This window comes from Triturus cristatus, chromosome 7 (genome assembly GCF_964204655.1).
Source record: "Triturus cristatus chromosome 7, aTriCri1.1, whole genome shotgun sequence".
Taxonomy (NCBI): domain Eukaryota; kingdom Metazoa; phylum Chordata; class Amphibia; order Caudata; family Salamandridae; genus Triturus; species Triturus cristatus.
The window spans coordinates 708,639,642-708,660,060 of record NC_140590.1 but is presented as its reverse complement, the minus strand read 5'-3'; the positions used below and the strand labels follow the sequence as shown (position 1 = coordinate 708,660,060).

General features: G+C 44.5%; 1 protein-coding gene across 2 annotated transcripts in view; it reads right to left on the bottom strand.

Annotated features, from left to right (window-relative positions):
• The window catches only part of NPLOC4 (NPL4 homolog, ubiquitin recognition factor), a 453,775-nt gene that overhangs the window by 19,688 nt on the left and 413,668 nt on the right, over window positions 1-20,419 (bottom strand). For both annotated transcript variants that reach the window (XM_085617373.1, XM_085617374.1), the window contains exon 15: window positions 6,272-6,388. In XM_085617373.1, the coding sequence (XP_085473499.1) occupies window positions 6,272-6,388 (117 nt within the window). The remainder of the gene's footprint in view (window positions 1-6,271; window positions 6,389-20,419) is intronic.

The window sequence follows — 20,419 nt, the reverse complement described above, 5'->3', positions numbered from 1 at the left end:
CTGCTGACAACACCACTTGTGTGACTGGGGATACAATACTAGAGAAGCCTGGAGCCATCATACATTCCTCAGCAGGCAAGGCTTTTATACTGTGCAAATAGCTCCTACGTAATGTAAGATCCTTACCTTAAACATGCAACACAACTCTGGGACCTCATCTCATCTTTGTCACCAAAGGTCTGTTTTTTCACGCAAACCTGGTTGAGTCCACTACTTTATCTTCTATTTTGTAGGCTGTGGCATTGCCATTGTTTTCCAAGACACAATCAAAGTCTCTCTTATAGACACTTTAATAACCGGCTGGGTAGAACTATGCATTTTTAAAATGGAGTTCTCTTCTGAAGATTGTTGGGAAGGAGAACTTGTATATCGCTGTATTAAAGCCTCAAGACAATCGAGGCTAGTTTCCTCTGACTCTTTTGCCAAAGCTTTTGAGTTCTCAACGGCTTCCCAGGATATAGTTATTAACTGAGCTCTAGCAAAATATCATAAGTCCTAAAATTCTGCATTTGACAGCATCACACCTCTAAAAACAGGATCTAAAATTCCGTTTAGATCTCACGCTCCTTGGAGTTGAGACAGGAGAAATAATCTTGCAAAACGCTAGCGAGAAGATGGCGTCAGACAAAAAAAAAATCAAAGTGACACATATACATATAAATCTATTCTTTCCTCATATTATCGGAAAATTAAATTAGCAGAATAACTTACAACATCAATCAAGATGATCAAGCAGGCAATTTATCTAAAGAATCATTCAAAGTGATTTTGTTAAACCTAATGCTTGCCCTCAGGATATTCCGGCCTCTCAAGAATTATGCAATTCGCTTGCAGATTGATTTGAGGATAAAATAAATCTAATTTATCAGATATTACCTAGCCCTCCTGACCAGTCTGATGAAGTGCCAAACTACAACTCTTCCTCCCACAATTGAGTTTGGTGTCTGGAAAAGTCTGAATCTTTTTCACTAGAGCACCTTCAGCAGACATTAGAATAGGTCAAATCTGGCTCTCCCTTGGATCCGTACCATCCCAAGGATTACAGCTCAACTCTCTAACCAGACTACACCTGCTATCTGGTCATTGTTTAATTTATCAGTATCCACTGGGAAAATCCCTCAGCCCTGGAAATCAGCACAGGTCTCATCTATACAAAAGAAGGCCAATGTGGAGCCTACGAACTTAATGATGACAGGCTTTCTCGCTGCTTCCGCTTCTGGGTAAACTGTTAGAAGGCGTAATAAACAAACATTCAGCCTATCTAAAGGAGAAGACGATTCTGCACCCATCACAATCAGGGTTCAGATCCTCCCATAGTACAGAAACTGCCTTGGTTGTGGTCACTGAATCCAGAAGATACTCTCTTGAAAATGGTACTTGCTCTACGCTCGTTCTGCTGGACTTGTCCGCAGATTTGGACACTGTCGCATACCAGACTGAGTTGAAGGCTGCTTGAGATTAACATTTTTGGGACAGCTCTTCAGTGGTCACAAGACTTCCTAGAAAACAGGACACAAACAATTTTTCTTGGCACATTCAAGTCTCGTACCATGTTGATTGACAAGGGGGCCCGCAGGGCTCTTGCTTAAGCCTCACATTGTTTAACATCTATGGGGTCTCCCTTGCCAAGATCGTTAAATCCTTTGGATTTGAAATACTATCATATGCAGACGACACTCAGCTTGTTATCTTTTGATAAAGACCTGGATAAAGTTAAACACCGTGCTTCTAAAGGCATGAAAGTGTTTCAGAAGGTATTACAACAAACAGCTTACAGTCAAACGCTGACAAAACAGATCAAGTTGTTTGGTATATTTGAACAACACTGGTCCCCTTGAATGGTGGCTTCCCGAATTAGGTACTGCTCCCACTCCCAGGCAGGCAGTTAACAATCTTGGTGTTAAAATGAATCAATCTTTATCCATGAAAGAACATGTTGTATCCATTAGTGGTACCTGCTTCAATACAATGCGCCTACTGAGGAAAGCATTTTCTTTCCTTCCTCTAGCGGCCAGGAAAACTCTAGTCCAGGCACTAATTATTAACAGGCAAATTTATGGAAATGCACTACTTGCTTCAGCGTATGAGACTTGAATGAGCAAAATGCAAGTAGTACAAAGCATGGCTCGTTTGTAATCTTCATTCTTGCTCTGCATCTGCACCTCTACTGCGAGCCTTACACTGGCTGCCAGTCAGGAAAAGAACAATATTAAAAATCTGTTGCCTTCCAAACAAATCCTTAAAAGGAAAAGGTTCCATCTACTTACATCAGAAGCTTAGTTATATTTGTCCAGTCAAGAATTTGAGATCTAAAGATAAAGTCCTACTCGATGTCCCCCGTATCCGACTGACAAGAAGAGGAGGCAGGTCTTTCTCTTACCTGCCCCTTCCTATTGGAATGACTTACCTTATTACATCTGCACCTGCACTGACCATGTCAAATTCAGAAAACAGCTCAAGACAGTTTTATTTTACTTTAGTGTCCTAACCTGCCTGCATTTGTCTACAGCACCGAGATACCCCTCAGGGGGAAATTCGTGCATTATATTAAGTTAACATAACATAAAACACTCAAGGGTTTCAATACAGATCTATAGATAAACAGAAAAATGCCATGTCAACAACTGAAATCTATGCTGCATTAATTATAGAATTTGATTTGCATGAAGGTAGCATAACAGTAAAATAACAGCACAATTAAGCCATATTCACATATTTGCATGAACAGTAAATATACATGCTTCAGTAAATATCTGCAATATTTTCAGTCATTTTTTTTACACTAGGGAGGATTGCTAAATCGAAAATTCTTGTGCCTTTAAACAATGGCAAGTGTAACTTATGTCTTTCCTTTTTGCCTGGACAGAGCCTTATCTATGATTTTATTTTAAATGGTTGGATGGGGGTTGAGAGTTATATGACTTGCTGCAAAACTATGTTCTATGTATATAATGGTTTTCAAGCGGGCATGAGTCGAGGATAGTTAAAAAAAATATGCACAGGGAGTGAATACTGAGGGGTGAGCACCTGAGTGTGAAAGAAAAGGCAGAAGCAGAGTGAGAGAAAGAGTAACTGTGAGAAACGGTATGAGGGAAATAGGCAAAACTAGTGAGAGGAAAAGCAGGCTTGAGTGGAAGATTCGTTCAGCATACTTCAAAGAATTGATGGTAGGGAAGTCCAGACTAGAGACTTTATGTTAAATTCTTTGAAGAAGTGACAAAGATGACAATCTCAGTGTTTTCTTAATGGAGTTAATGCACTTTACGCTATACCATAGCTATTTCACATGGAAAGACCAATACTACACACAATTGAACAGCACTTCAATGGGCAATTGCGCAGCTCCTGCGTATGCAAATTTGTTTATGCACCATTTTGAAATCAATCACATTTTATCGCAAAGTCAATGGACGGACAACACCATCTTATTCACCCGATACATTGATGACATCTTTCTTATTTGGAAAGGAGCAGAAGTTGAACTACTGAATGCAATACAAAAATTGAACCAAGCTGACCATCGGGTTCAATTTACATATACCATAGACAAACAAAAACTTTCTTTTCTAGACGTGGAAGTAATGATAAAAGATCACAAATTGGTAACTTCATTACACATCAAAAGTACAGACAGAAATAATTTGTTACATTTCTCAAGTTTCCATCAAATGAGCCTCAAACAGCATTTACCATATTCCCAACTGCTCAGAGTTAAAAGGATATCATCAACTGAAGAGCTATATCAAATAAACAAAGATAAAATGTTGACGAAATTCAAACAAAGAGCATATCCTGAATCGGTGTTACACCAAGCTAATGAAAGAGCGCACAAGAAAAGCAGACAAGAACTACTCATGATGAAAAACTTGAAAGAAAGTCAAGAACGCAATGTATTTGTATCCAAATATTCAACAAGAAGCCAGAAGATCAAACAAACCATCAAAAAATACTGGCCAATGCTCCAAGCAGAAACGGATTTCAATGGCATTTTCAATCAAGATCCCATATTTGCATACCAGCGCACTACGAATTTACAACAACTGTTGAAACAACACAAGACCAATACAACAGAGACATACAAAGGCACTACCCCTTGCCTGAATTGCGGAAGCTGCAATAATATCATTAAAGGGAATACAATACCACACCCGACCCAGGGTACTTCAATTAAATTACGTGTGACAGCGACCTGTGATTCCAGTTTTGTGGTATACCTCCTCAAGTGCCCATGTGGTCTCACTTACGTGGGCAAAACAGAACGAAAAATAAAAATTCGTATCACGGAACATAAGAGTAATATACGAATAAACAATCCCAAATCTGTCATTGCTACACATTTCAACAAATTCTCACATAATATCAGCCAGCTTCGATTTCTCATTCTTGAACAAATTCAGCAACAAAATGGGCGGGACAACAAGAAATTTCTGTTACAAAGAGAACTGTATTGGATTTTTAAATTGGACTCTCTACACCCAAAAGGGCTGAATGACCGGGTGGAGTATAATTGTCACTTATAAATTTCAGTATCAATGTACTGACAATGTAACCTTGATGTAATCACTGGATAATTTTTATAATATTGTTGTTTTTTGTTAAACCAAATTGGAATCTTTCTCCATATTATTTGTTTAAGACATGCCTTTTTCTTCCGTTATTTTTGATTGTAGTATTACACTCCATACGTATGAATTCAAAGTTAATTATCATGATAGAATAAGGGCACAAAAGCACTTTACGATGTAACTTGTCACAATCATTTCGCCGAGGTAGAGTCTTTCGTCTATATTCACCCATAACGCTCACGCACGTTTTTTTGTTTTTTCGCTTTTTCTTTATTTACTTCCGGGGCACAATAGTCACATTTCCGATTCCGATGAACACAGAACGCGGAGGAGTTATAGCCGAATGGCGGGTTGAAACAGGTATGCACTTCAGTTTAGATTTAATTGAGCACAGTGTTTTAAGTTAGGGCGAATAATTGTTATTACGATCTCTACACCAACACAGTCACTACCGTATTCAGAACTACTTTCACGAGCGAGTTAATCGAGCACGACCTTTTTTCACCTTGAAACTTAAGCACAGTTCACGTACGTTTGTGAAGCTAATACTGTATTCAGCACTGCTTTCACGAGTTAGCCAGTCACAACGGTAAACCGTGCACGACTTTCTTACACCGAAATTGAAGCACTGTTCACACGTTGAGGTATTCACGAATTACACACAGTCGAGCTATCAGTAGTAACTTTTAACACGCCGCATGGAGTATTCTACTGAAATTTTATTTAAAACATGATTGTTATCTTGTTCTAAAATGCATGTTCTGGCATCATTTCCACTAAGAGACTACACATTTTTTCATAGGGAGTATCCCCTGAGGAAGGGTGGACCCCGAAATGCATTGGGATTAATACCCTGTGACCAGAGTACCTGGGATTGAAATTTGTCGATGTTTTCATGATTAACCAGTAGAATTTGTGCAAAATGAAAACCATTCGTTGAAGGAAAACATTAAAACATTGTACTGTGAAAATAAAACAGTTACAACTACAGATACAAATTGGATTATTTGGTTTTAAAGTGTGAAATTTAACGGAGTGCATATTGGGATATACCTTCTACTATAGAGGGAATTCAGTTATTTAAATTCTTAAGTTCAACATTAAAGCACACATAATTATGAATTTTTGGGCAGTGTCATTCTGAGAACAGTCTTAAGGGGTGAACAGACATTCTGGCACATGAAGACAGGCGAGCATTTGAAACTGTAATAACCGTCAATGTTTAGGCCATCCCATTACAGGTACTGTAGTAGAACACACCGCAGATGTGTGTGAGAAAAGACTAAGACACAGACAAGGAGTGAGTAGGTCATTAATGTTATTTTCAAGGTTTCCATAATGAGCGATAGTTCATAAGATTCAATTCTGTTATTGAGTTCTAGCATGTTACCACAAAACACTAAGAGGGCTATTTAGAGGTTCCCGTATGTCCTGCCCATCCTATTTGCATTGTATACCAATGTTTGCATGAGTATATTCTAGATAGGGCCCCCACTATATCGAGTTTATACCCGTGTGTGTATTCTTGATAGTGCAGACCAAATATCCTAGAAGAAATGGCAGATGCCCACATCCACCAAACTTCAAATAACCCCCAAAATCTTTGAACATAATCGTTCCTAGTAACACAAATGTGCTTGCCACTTAGTCACAATGATACATCTTACTGCACCAGATTTCCACCTTTTATTTGACTGGTTACATACCTGGAGAGGCATCACATCGTTGCTGACCAAGAAAAGCAGCAAATGGAAATCTGAGATGATGTCAAGAAAAACAGTGGATGTGTTCTGGGACAGATAGGTGGACAGGCTGTGGAAGTCCTTTAGAAAAACAAGATAAATTAGACAGAACATTCTGGTGATTAAAATGTTCACAACTGGTACAAATTCATAAAAACAGATCTCAGTATTCACAGCTCTCAAAGTTTGATGAAAACATTTGGCATGAGAGAACAAGTTACTTACCTTCGGTAACGCTTTTTCTGGTGGATACAGTATCTACCTGTGGATTCCACACCTTTTGAATTACCCCAGCGCCAGCATTCCACGGAAATTCTTTTTCTAGCTCTCTCACGTAGACGAGGACGTCACAATGGAATGGCTCCGCACGTAACTCCGAGTGACATCATCGGAGCCATAAAAGACCTAGTCGGTGTGCGGACATCAGTTCCACCCATTTTTTCTGTGCCCTCAAGGCAAACGGGCGGACCGACAACATAATCAAGTATACAAAGTATATATACACAAATACATACAGTATATAGGTAAAAAGAAAAAGCTAAAACTCGAAGCATTTCCAAACAACAAACTGTATGGCAAGCATATGGCATATGAAAAACAATAATATCAAACAATAAGAACATTTTTTGGTATATGCAGGTGGCCGTTGTCCAGGTAGGTTGGGCAGTGAGGAAGACAGGCAGATACTCTATCCACCAGAAAAAGCGTTACCGAAGGTAAGTAACTTGTTCTTCTGATGGATACATCTGCCTGTGGATTCCTCACCTTTTGAATTGAAACCCAAGCTGTTCCTTTACCGGAGGAGGGTGTCCACCTACCTATACCAGAAAAATCCTGCAGCACAGAATGTGCAAAATGGTTATCCCTCCTAACCTCCGATCTCAGCAGTAATGCTTCGCGAAAGTATGGATGGAGGCCCAAGTTGTCACCTTGCAGATGTTTACAACAGGGACACCTTTAGCCAAAGCAGAAGAAGATGACTTAGCTCTGGTGAAATGAGCTCTAATTCCTTCAGGTGGTTCCTTCTTGGCCAAGGCGTAGCAGATCTTGATGCACAAGATGATGCACCTGGAGAGTGTTCGCTTGTGGACAGCTTTGACCATCATTCTTCCCATATAACCAATGAAGAGCTGGTCGTCATGCCTTAAGTCCTTAGTTCTGTCTAGATAGAAGCTGACTGCCTTTCTAGGGTCTAGGCGGTGAAGTCTCTCCTTCTCCTTGGAAGGGTGAGGGGGAGGATAGAAGGTAGGTAAGGTAATAAACTGTCCAAGATGGAAAGGAGTAACCACCTCAGGCAGGAAAGCAGCCCTTGTCCTGAGAACCATCTTAGCTGCATGAATGGTTAAAAAAGGGAGTTTCAAACTAAGAGCCTGAAGCTCACTTTTCCTCCTGGTGGAGGAAATAGCAATCAGAAAAAATGTCTTGAAAGTAAGAAGCCTCAAAGGGCAACTATGAAGAGGCTCAAAAGGAGACCCCCATTAGAAATGAAAGTACTAAATTCAAATCCCACTGAGGCATAATAAAGGGAGTGGAAGGGAACCTATTGTTGAGGCCCTTAATGAACCTCATGACAATGGGGGACTTAAATAAAGAAGGCTGGTCTGGCAAACAAAGGAAAGCTGATAAGGCCGACAAGTAACCCTTAACCGTAGCCATTGCACAACCTTGCTGGGCCAAGGAAAGGAAAAAACCAAGTACATCAGATAAATGGGCCTTCAAAGGATCAATGGATCTCTCTCCACACCACTCACAAACTTGGACCATCTAGAGGAATAAATAGATTTGGTGTAGTGTCTCCTGGATGATAAAATAACATCCATTACATCCGGTGGGAGAGAGAAAGAACTCGGATTGCGTCATTCAATCTCCAGGCATGAAGGTGCAGGCTTTGGAGGTAGGGGTGTAAAACCTGTCCCTGCGACTGCGAGAGTAGGTCTATCCTGAGAAGGAGCAGACCTTGGAGGGTGTGATGAGAGGTGAAGAAGGTCTGTGTACCACACCCTTTTTGGCCAATCCGGGGCGATCAATATGACTCGGGCCCGTTTTTGGCGAATCTTCCTCAGAACTCGAGGAATCAAGGGTATGGGGGAAACGTGTAAATGAGGTGTGAGCCCCAATCCAATTGAAACGCATCCCCCAACGCTCCTTGCATTGGATACTGAAGACTTCAGAACGACAAGCAGTGAGCCTTCTCTTGAGTGGCAAAAAGGTCCAACCGAGGAAACCCCCACATCCCGAAGATGTGATGGACCACCTCTGGATGAAGCCGCCACTCGTGATCGGCCAAGTATCGCCAACAGAGACTGTCCGCACGCACATTTAGCACCCCAGCCAGATGATTTGCAATTAAACAAATCTGATGGCCCTGAGCCCAGGACCAGAGTCGCAGAGCCTCCCTGCAGAGACGATACGACTCTACACCTCCCTGTTTGTTTATGTACCACATCGCGGTAGTGTTGCTCGTCAGGACTTGGACCGACTAACCGCAAAGGGAGGGAAGGAAGGCCTTGAGAGCCAAACGTATTGCCCGCAATTCCAGAAGGTTGATGTGGAGCAAACTTTCCTCCGGAGACCAAAGACCCTTGATCTCCAGATCCCCCAGATTAGCGCCCCACCCTAGATTACAGGCATCCGTAATCACCATGGCCACCAGTGGAAGAAGTTGAAAAGGCTTCCCTTGAAACAGGTTGCCCTGCACACTTCACCAAGACCGCTCCACTGCAGTGTCTCTGGGGATTCTGACCATCTCCCGGAGAACTCCATTGTGCTGATACCACTGCCTGCGGAGGCACCAGTGAAGTGCCCCCAAGTGCCAGCGTGCATGGCTGACCAACAGTATGCAGGAAGCGAACAGACCGAGCAGGCGTAGGACCTTTAGGACTGGAACAACCGCTCCATTGTGAAACAAAGGAATCATCTCTTGAATGTCAAGAATCCTCATGAAGGCCAGAAAGCTCGACATACAGTTGTGTCCAGTACTGCCTCTATCAACAGGCTGCGCTGAGAGGGCACCTGGTGAGATTCGGGTACATTTATCAAAAAGTCCAAGTTGAACAACAGCTGTGTTGTTACCTGCAGATGATGCAGCACCATCTCTGGCGAATTTGCTTTAAGTAGCCAGTCGTCCAGGTAGGGGAAATGGGAATCCCCGACCTTCTGAGATGAGGTGCCACCACCACCATCAGCTTTGTGAAGACCCGAGGTGCGGAAGTAAGGCTGAACGGGAGGACCACAAACTGGTAGTGCTGAGACCCTACCGTAAAACGGAGATACTTCAGATGAGACTACAGGATGGGAATGTGAAAATAGGCATCCTGTAAATCGATCAACACCATCCAGTCTTCTTGCTGCAGCACCAGAAGGACCTGAGCTAGGGTCAACATCTTTAATTTCTCCTGCTTGAGGTAAAAATTCAAGACCCTGAGGTCTAGAATCGGTCTTAACCTGCTGTCCTTCTTGGGGATGAGGAAATAATGGGAGTAACATCCCTGACCCCTTTCCTACTCCAGAACCACCTCTATCGCACCTTTCTGCAGTAAGGCAAGAACCTCCTGCTGCAGGATCAGCAAATGGTCCTCTGAACACCAGCCCTGGCGAGGAAGGTAAGGAGGTGGAAACTCTTGGAAGGGTAGGGTGCATTCTCTACAAGATTCAAAACCAAAAGGTCTGATGTAATAGATTTCCAATCTTGTAGAAAATGGGACACCAGAACCCCTACAGAGCCAACATGCTCCAAGATGGGGGATCTAGAGCTGCTTTCCTGTGGTACCAGTGGTGGGGACAGGTTGGGGGGGGGGGGGGGGCGTGGGGGGGAAGAGGAGGACTGCTGCCGGGAGGCCCACGTAGACGGCCTCTACCCTTTCCTCTGTACGATTTGTAGAGAGGGTTCTGCTACTGCTGCTGTGGCTGCTGACAGCCTCAAAAGGAAGCCGTCTTCCCAAAACCTCTGTACCTACTGTATCCATAACCCCTAGGTTGGGACTGTAGTCCTAGGGATTTTGCAGTCGATCTACTGTCCTTGAAACGCTGTAGAGCCGAATGGACCCATCAAAAGGCAGATCAAGAAGAGTAGCCTGCACATCCGGAGAGAACCCCGAAGGCCTAAGCCAGGCATGCCTCCTGGTAGCCACGGAAGAACCAATCACCCTGGCTACAGAACCTGTAGTATCCAACCCAACTGGATTAGCAGACAGGCTGCAGCCTATGTGTCTGCCAAAACTTCCAAAAAGGAACCATGGTCATCCTCTGGTAACTTAGGTGCCAACTGTTTAGCAGAGTCTATTAAGGCATGGATATATCTCCCCAACAAGCACGTGGCATTAGTGGACTTTAACGCCATACTTGCTGAGGAGAAAACCTTCTTGGCAGACTGCTCCAATTACGGTTTAAATAATTTTTGTTGGTTTTATAAGATAACAACAATACAACCTGAACCGCCTAAATCCATTGGCCGGCATGTAAATATATATATATATATAATAACACCATTACATGTAAATTTAAACAGTAAAGGGGAGGGCGAGGGAAGAGGGGCAGGTTCCTCTCTTCTGAAGTGTTGATAGCACTAGGGGGTAGGCGCAGCCTAGCTGTGCGTGGTAGGTTCAGCAGCTGTTAAGCGTATGACCCACAGGTACTGGAGAATGTCAGCTCGGGGAACACATCTGCCAAATATGCTATGCACGGCTGGCATATCTTGCCGAACCGCAGTAGTTGCTGCGTGGCCGCTGCTGTCAATTTCTCCATTCCCAGAATATCCCAAACTTTATGCAGCCAATCCTGATGCAAGGGTATCCTATCCGTCCCCCACCTGGCAAACAGAAGTTTTTTTTGCGCCCACCAATGTAAGAGTGATAGCTTTGCCTCTGGGCGATTTCAGTGGGTATGTGAGCGGGTTAGGGAGACCCAGCAGTATGAACATTGGGACTTTGGGTATATCTGTATTAAATATGGTGTCAATAGCGTCTAATACTTCTGACCAATATGAACCTGTCTTAGGGCAGTGCCACAAGAGATGGGTGAGTGTACCACGTTGTCTCCACTTTCGTCAGCACATTCCATCGCCCCTGGGGTGAACTACTCCAATTTATTTGAGTCCCTGTTCCCTGGAGTGGTGGGGAAAAACCCAGCCGACTGCTTAGAACAAGAAGCCTGCGCTACCGAGCTTTCCGGTGAAGGATGGGCAGTAAGGAAAGCAGGATCACCAGGAGCAGGCTTATATCATCTTGCCACAGTCCTTAAAACAGCAGGAGCAGATAAGGGTTTCTGACACACCTCCAGAACTGGCTCTGTCAAAGCCTCATTAAAAGGCAACAGAGGTTCCATAACAGAAGATGGAGAATGCAACACCTCAGTAAGTATATTTGACCTGATCTCAGCTGTGGGCAGTTGAAGGTCCAAAAGGTCAGCACCCTTTCTGATGACAGCATTGTATGGTGCAACATTCTGTGAAGGTAAGGCTTTCTGGGATGAAAGCTCCCACTCCAGGGAAGTGTATAAGCCACTGGCCTCCAGAAGGCCCTCAAATTCATCAACGGAGTTGAGGATTTCGCCCTCTTCCGCCTGATCCTGCTGGTACTCCTCTTCCTACAGAAGCCTTTGGGCTTCTCTCCTGGAGCGCATTTTCGGGATCAGCGTCTGCGGCGGCAGGTGTGGCACCGGAGACATCAGCGCTGGTATCGAAGGAGGACCCTCGGAAGCGGGCAACGGCGCCACTCGAAGCCGAGAAGGTGTCGGCCCAACACCAGATGACACCGGAGACTGTGGTATCGGCGTCGAAAATCTTGGATTCGGAAACTGCCATGACGGCGCCGTCATCATCATCATAAAGGGCATGAAGGGTGCCTGGGCATATTGTTGAGGGATGCCCAAATTATAGGCAAGTGGACCCACGGGGCCAGACGGCGCACAGGTAGGTTGGGATGCCTCAGCAAACATGACAAACATTGCATTGAGAAAATGCGACAGATCCAACCCTGGACCTGGGAAGGGTGGATAAGGATCTGGAACCACCGGGTCTGGATCCAATCAAGGTCACGTGGAGGGCTGTGGCGCCAGGCACATCGGAGCCGGTACAGGCGACGTCTCAGGAACAGGAGAAGACTCCCTGGGTGCCGGAGAAACCCTGGGTGCTGGTGAACCCCTTGGCGTCGAAGAATGGGTCGGACTCACCTGTAGAGAAGAAGAAGGCGAGAGGACATCCTTAGCATGACGTCGCAAAGCCGGATAAGTCGACCTCAAAGCCCTACCCTTAGAAGATAGACGTCGCTTCTTTTTGTGTTTCCTCAACTGCGAGGTATGAGAGGTTGACCACATAGATTTAGATCTCTTGCGACTCCTCCTCTCCTTTTTCTCCTGTGAAAAGCTTTGTCTCACGCTCTTTTATTGCCTTCGGATTCATCTTCTGACAGCTGGAACATCCTTCGATGTCGTGGTACGACAAAAGGCCCAAAAGACAGTTGTCGTGGGGATCTGTGATGGACATATGTCCCCCACACTCCCTGCAAGGCTTGAATCCAGTCTTCTTCAAAGTAGCCTTCGCACTGCTACGCCAAAGAAGTGAAGTAGAAACAAAGTAATACGAAACCAAGTGGAGAGTCCCAGACAACCGTTACGCATCGACAGCTCACAAAAAGGGAACGGACGTCAGCACGCCAACGAGGTCTTCTTATGGCTCCGATGACATCACGCGGAGTCACGTGTGGAGCAGTTCCATTGTGACGTCCTCGTCAACGTGGGAGAGCTAGAAAAAGTTTTCGTGGAATGCTGGCGCAGGGGTAATTCAAAAGGTGAGGAATCCACAGGCAGATGTCTCCATCAAAAAAAGAACAAAGCTTGATACGCAATATTTAGGGCTCCTAGAATTAAAATACACATAAGCTGGCATTAAGCAATCAGTATACTTTAGAAGCAGTCTCACTGTTCTTATTTACACAGATTTGTAACATATTAAGATTGTGATATAGTCAATACATCTAACACTAGCTCACAGACTGTCACTGTAAGGGCATCAAACTGGTACAGGTCAGCTTATCAATTGCTGGATTTCATGCATTAAATCACTAAATATCCAACACTAGAGCATTTATTCTAACAGACAGGGAGCATATTTAGCCAGAGGGAGAATAAGACAAGTGCCACATGTTTTCCGACTCCTTAACCCCCTATTCCCTAGGATTGTAGGATGTGTATACCACAAGTAGGAAACACTGGAGCTTTTTGCCGAGCATGAAAGATTTTAAAAAATGCAAGCTGATAAGTATGTACAGTTGTACAGTTGCATCATAGCTGAATATCAGACTTTTTTTCTCTCGCTCTCTCTCTCTGAAAGCAAGAGTATTTATTGTCAGCCACTATCACTTTTACTGTTTTTCTGCCTTTTTCATTCATTCCTCCAGAAAGGTTTCCTAATCTCCTGAATGGAAGTGGTGATGTACAAGACAATAAATGTTCCTAGCTAAAAATGTACTGTAACATGAGTTGGTCGAAATGAGTATCATTTGATCTGATGCCACAATCAAGGGCAGTACAAAACACATCTGTACACAAAGTAGCTGCTTTGCGGACCACATCAACCAGTTAATGGCTTGAACTACAACAGCTGCAGTGGCTCTTTGTTTGGATGTAGAGTTAACCTGCATAGCCCTGGAGAGTGTGCGCCTCTGCTCTACACTGCTAATGAAGACACTGACTGAATCACAATTGTTTACTGAGGTCTCCCATGCAACGGTTTGAGACCCCAGAGAGTGTCTAGTCACTAGGTACAGTTCTTTTTATTGCGTAGTCAGTGTTACATTGCCTGATATTATATATTTATATATAGTCACTGGAAAAAAACAAGGGTTAAAGTAATGTTATAGTTAGGTGAATTTGTCAATCACAAACTTTAACGTTTTGAACAAATACACAGAAATTCACCAGTTATAGTTAGCAGCACTAACTAGAATATGTGCCCCCGCCATTCACTGCTAATGAACTCACATATGACATCATTATTGACATCATCCAAGCTTCTTTTTCCCGCATATTGCTCTGTAAATTACTATGGGATTAGAGGCCCGACAGTAAGTATAGAACGAATTAGGAAAATATCAGCTATCATTACTGCCATCACAAACACAACGCCCTTAAGTGTAGAAAGCATGGATTATGAGCAGCACTAGCCCTATACCATACACTTTACAGCTGGTATAGTTCACATTAACAATTGACGACAACCACCAGTGCGAGCAGGGTAACAGATAAAAAGCCTGCTCTCAGCCAGCTGGTGCATTTTCAAACCTCCCGCCAGTTGGGGGCAGACTGTGTTTGCACCCGTATTGTGGGAGGTTTGAAAATGCTCCTGCTTGCGCCGCTGGGGGCAGGGAAACCCCTATGTCCTGGGGGTTGACTCCTGGAGACAGACTGTGAGCCGGCCCTGGGGAATAGGGTCTCCAGGGTCATTAAAGGCTGACTGAGGAGAAAGGGGGGCGGTGGGATGGGGGAGGGGCGAGCTACCCTTTTCCGTGTTTTTGCAGCCCCTGGGGATGGGTTCTTGGTGGACTAAATCAGCCCACAGAGAGGGGCTGCAGGCCCCTCTTATTTATTTGAAAGGTTTTATACAGCGCTGGCTAGACCCGAGGGTATCAGAGCGCTGTACATGAGTATCAGACCACAGTTGAAGGTTACAATGTTACAAAGTTTTGCAGTTTTAGAGCATAGCTACATAGTTACATGTTGGGTCCAGACAAACAATAAGGACATGTACGTAAGGGAAAAAGCAGGCAAGGGGAGAGATTCAGGGGAGAGGGGGTAGGAGCAGGGGAAGTAGACAGAACGAAGGAGGGAAAGAGGAGGGGGAGGGTGAGAGACATAGCATGAAAGAGGAGGGGGAGGGTGGCGGGGGCACAAACCGGTAGACTAGTAATAGCTGCGTCCAAAGTCAAGTAAGCTGTGATCCCAGGGGAAGAGGCATCATTCCCCCAACTCCGTTGCGAGAGGCTCCCTTTATGCAGTGGACTCTCTGAGAGGGGACTCCAAGGCCTATCTATTGGATCCTTCCCCAAAAAGGGGAGAGGGAGTGCTTTGGCAAGGGGCGACATACCATACCTCAACTGAGAGTGGCTCCCTTGGCGCTGTGCACTCTCTCAGAGGGATCACTGAGACTCCAGAGTATAAATATTGGATCTTTCCCCAACAAGGGGAGAAGGAGTGCTTAGTCAAAGGGCACAAGGGACAGGGGGCTAGGCGGCGTAGCAGCCAAGGGGAGAGAATCAGTGGAGAGGGGATAGGAGCAGAGGAAGTAGACAAAGAAAGAAAGAGGGAAAGCGGTGGGGGAGGGTGAGAGACAGAGCATGAAGGAGGAGGGGGGAGGGTGAAGGGGGCACAAACCGGTAGACGAGTAAAAGCAGCGTCCAAGGTCCTGTAAGCTGTGATCCCGGGGAAAGTGGTATCATTCCCACATCTCCGCTGCGTGAGGCTCCCTTCACGCAGTTGACTCTCTCAGAGGGGTCTCAGACTCCAAGGCCTACCTACTGGATCCTTCCCCAACAAGGGAAGAGGGAGTGCTTTGACAAGGGGCGCCATACTACGAAATTGAGCCAGGCCCTGGGGTAGAAATCGGCTTGGGGAGGGGGGCTGCGAGGCCCCCTCCTCCAGGAAATTGCACCGGTCCCCGGGGGATGGGGTCCCTAGGGCCGAAATTGGGCAGGGCATGGTGGCCACACACACCCACCTCCCCCTAAAGATGAACATCATTTCCCCCTAAGGAGCTTAAAAAACACATGCGGGAGACTGTGCTTGTTTTTATTTATTTGTAATTTTGCTGCAGATTCTCGGCTCCTCCGTGGATTCGCGGATCTGCCACAAACTCGCGGCATAATTTAAAATTAAAATAAAAAAACGTTTTTGGTTCCAGGCGGTGTCCCTCCAGGACCCCACCACCATGCCTACCCTGCACTCTTGGGTGCTTTTTTTTTTTTTTTAGGACTCTGGACAGAGTCTTAAGATGGCTGCCATCACTTCCTGGTTGAGGGAGTGGCATCCATTCACATCTCAGGTATGAGATCTGTCAGGATGAGCGGAGCCTCCACGTTCCTAGATATACAAAGATTTTGAGCATTAATAGCTCAACACCTACTGAACGGATGGGGTCCCCGGGGCCGTTAATAGCTCAGGGGAGGGTGCACCCTTAAAGGAATCGGCACTGGGGGTGGGCATCCCAGGAACGTTGTGGCACTGGGAGGGGGTTGCAGGGCCCTCCTCCCCATTTTCTGATTTTTCGGCCCAGGGCCTTTTGAAGCATGGGGAGAGGGGATGCACGGCTATCTCCTCATTTAAGCAAGTTTCGGCCCCAGGGGTGGTTTCCATGGGGCTTCTGTAGGCCGCATATAAGATAATTTTGGGCATCTGGCGGCTTAGGGAGGAGGACCACGCAACCCCACACCCCTTTATAAACATAGCCCTGAGGCTTATAATAAATTAATGCAGTCTGCCAGCCATTTTGTTTTGCTTTTTGCCAATTTCACAAGAGTATCACAGGATCGCGGCATTCTTTGCAGTTAATTTTCCATGTTGGGCCCAAAGGAGTCCTTCTGGGTCCCCATCCCCATGGGACCTAGGGGTCGAGGTATCCCTCACCCTGCCCCTTATATTATATATATATTTTTGGGAACTTCAGGGCAGGGGACAAAGTCCCTAAGTCCTGTTATGGCTGCCAGCAGCATATTTTTCATGTGGCTGGCAGTCTATTAGAGCGCTCACTATCACAGTAGTCTGACAGCAGCAGGAGCGAGATGGCCCAAAGGAAATAAATCTCCTTGGACCAACTGTACAGATATCTATATTTTTTTACCCTTCATTCCTCAACAACTATGAACAGGATTAAACAAAAAGCACAATCTGTGGACCAATATCTAGCTTCCTGCCAAATTTGGAGTAATTCTGTTCAACAGTTTTTGCTGTAGCCCATCTTAAAGATGGCTATGAAAAATGCATGGGGATTTTGCATTTTGGGACCCCCTTTTTTTCCAGGCCCAGCTTGACATATCACCCCAAAACTTTCCAGGAAAAAGCTGAGGTGGATGACCTTTTACTGTGGAATGTTTTGTGAAGATTCGTTAACGGGGACAAAGTTATAAGCAAACCAAAAAACACTTTTTCTATGGAAAAGCAGACCTAACTAGAACTACCTACTGGTGACGGCACTAAAAGATTTATATATATATTCACTGAGAAACCCATAGGTTAGAGGGACGTTATAGTTAGGAAATAGAATTAAATACCATAGAAATTAACTGGAAAAAACAAAGGTTACAAGGACCTTATAGTTAGGTTCAGACTTTACACACAAACCATACGAACGCGCGACCCCCGCCTCCCAATTTTATATCTTGTCCCCGAGGGAGTTGGCCCACGAAGCGTGCATTAAAAAAAAAAAAAAACAAGTGCATGCTATGCTTTTTTTAAAATTACATTTTGCAGCTGACCTTCCACAAATTCACAGCAGAATAAATAAAAAAAATATTTTTGGCCGCAGGTGGGGTCCCTGTGTCCTAACTATAACTACCTACTGGCAACTGCCAGTAAGTAATATACAGATATTAACTACTGGCGGTAACCAGAAGATAGTTATAGTTAGGACCTACTTTCCATAGGAAAAGTGTTCTTTGTTTTGCCAATAACTTTGGCGCCATTTGATGAATATTCACGAAATGTTCAAAATTTGTACGGCACTCAGTTCAGCTGCTGTGTTGAAAGTCTTAGGGTGATTCTTCAGTGGGGCCAAGCAAAAAGGGGGGGGGGGGGGTCCCACAACACTTATCCCGTGCAATTTCCAACAGGGATTTTAAAGCAAGACTACAGCTCAAACCGCTGGATGGAATTACACTAAATTTGGGAGACCGGGAGCTCTTCATCCACCATGATCAAGACCTCAAGGAACAATCACATTTCCGAAATTACATGCACACAAGGTCACTGGAGAGATTTCCTCACGCTCCATTATGCAGCTGTAGAGTAGATTATGCACTACACATTTACAAAAGAGGTAGTACTTACTTAATAGCAATACAAAGTACTCTAGTTGGGTAGACATTTTGTGCAAAACAGTGGGCGTTTGTAGGATAAATGGGCAGGTAATGTTCCATTCTGACCCAGTCACACAGCTACTAACACACCCACACAAACACACACTCCCGCACCCATTCAGTCACACTTGCATATACTCACAGACCCACAATACCACTCACACACACACACCCACCCTCTCCCACAACTCACACCCACTCCCACATAACCACTTGCACACACCCACTCACAGACCCATACAGCTACTTGCACACCCACAAAACTACCCACACACCCACTCACAGATCCATGAACCTACTCACCGACACATACAGCCACTCACACACCCACAAAACCACTCACACACCCATTCTCAAAGTTTAGAAGTTACAGTTAGGAAGCAAACTTAAAAAAAATCCTTCTGAATTCACTAAAAAAACAAAGGTTATGGGACATTCTAGTTAGGAAATATCATTAAAAAAAACCCTTAGGAATTCACTGAATAAAACAAAGGTTACAGGGACATTATGGTTACGCTCACATTTCACATGCACAAAACCACAGAAATTCAGCAGTTATAGCTACCTGAGCTAACTATAACTTCTGTCCCTGCAATACGCTGCTTATGACCTCACATATTAAATCACTCCTGACATGGTCAATGACACCACTGATGACATCTCAAATGACATTTGAGATGTCATTTGAGTGCATTGCAGGGACGTAAGTTGTTGTTAGCTCACGTAACTATAACTGATGAATTTCTATGGTTTTGTGCGTGTGAAATCTGAGCATAACTATAAGGGACAGGCAGCAGACATCTGACCATTCTGGACAGGTGGGAGGGGCAGTGGCAGCTCAAGAGAACACTAGGAGTTGACAGGAGGGGCAGTGCCAGGTCCATGGAAAAAGGTGGGCTAAAGGGAGGTAGCAAGGGAATGAACACAGACATCGGAGGGCAGGAGCAAGGAGGATAAGGGCAGCAAGCTAAGCACGGAGACTAAGCAGGAGAGCAATGACAGGGGCATAGCCTCAGGCAATGGAGGGAGTGGGCTGGGACATTAAACTAACTAGAGGGCAGTGATATTGGACAATAAAGGGCAGGAGGGAGTGGACAGGTGCATGGACTCAGACAACAGAAGACAGGGAGGGGGTGGGTAAGGGTAGCAAGCTAACTGTGCAGGTCAGTCAGGAAGTGAAGTGGCAGAACAGCAGCAACATAGGGCTGGACGAGGGGAAGGGGTATGGACTTGCTTGGACAATGGAGGGCACGGTGGGGCAGCAACTTCAACAGGGTAGCACAACGTTCAATGCCAGGCCAGACCCTGCGTCCAGCCCCCTGCAGTGCATTACGATGGACAGCTTATTTTAAGTTTTTTTTTAAACCTAGACATTCACTGAAACAAACCAAGGGTAAAATGACATTATGGTTAGGAATTGTAAGAATATGCAACTTTACATTTAAAAAAATCTTAGAAATTCACTGATAAAAATAAAGGTTAAAGCGGTGTTATAGTCAGATGAAAATGTCACGTAAAACATACCTTTAAAACTAACAACAGGTTCTTGAAACTAACAAAACCACTGAAATTCATCAGTTATAATTATCTCAAGTAACTACAACTGGTACGCTAAAGTAACTATAACGTGTACCCTTGCTTTGCACTGCTTTTACCCTTGTATATTAAATCACTCATGACATACTCACTGACTACTTTTATAACACCCCATATCACATCTGAAATGCCATCATGGCTGATAATAATGTGTATGGCGGGGGCGCAAGTTATAGTTACTTTAGGGTACGAGTTATAGTTACTTGAGAGGCTCGAAATAGTCTTGCTGGAGTGGCAATTTAAACATGCAGCGGTCCAACTGGCCCATGGACCCCATTTCCCGGGGTGCAATATATTGATACAGGAATATACAGCAAATCCCTCTGTATATAAGCATTTATTTGTACTATAGATAGGTACCTATATATGTGTATTGCTTTGTATGATCATGTCTTATAACTAGGTTTTAAAAAAATGAATACATTTTTTAGTTCAACCCTTGAAAAACAGAGTT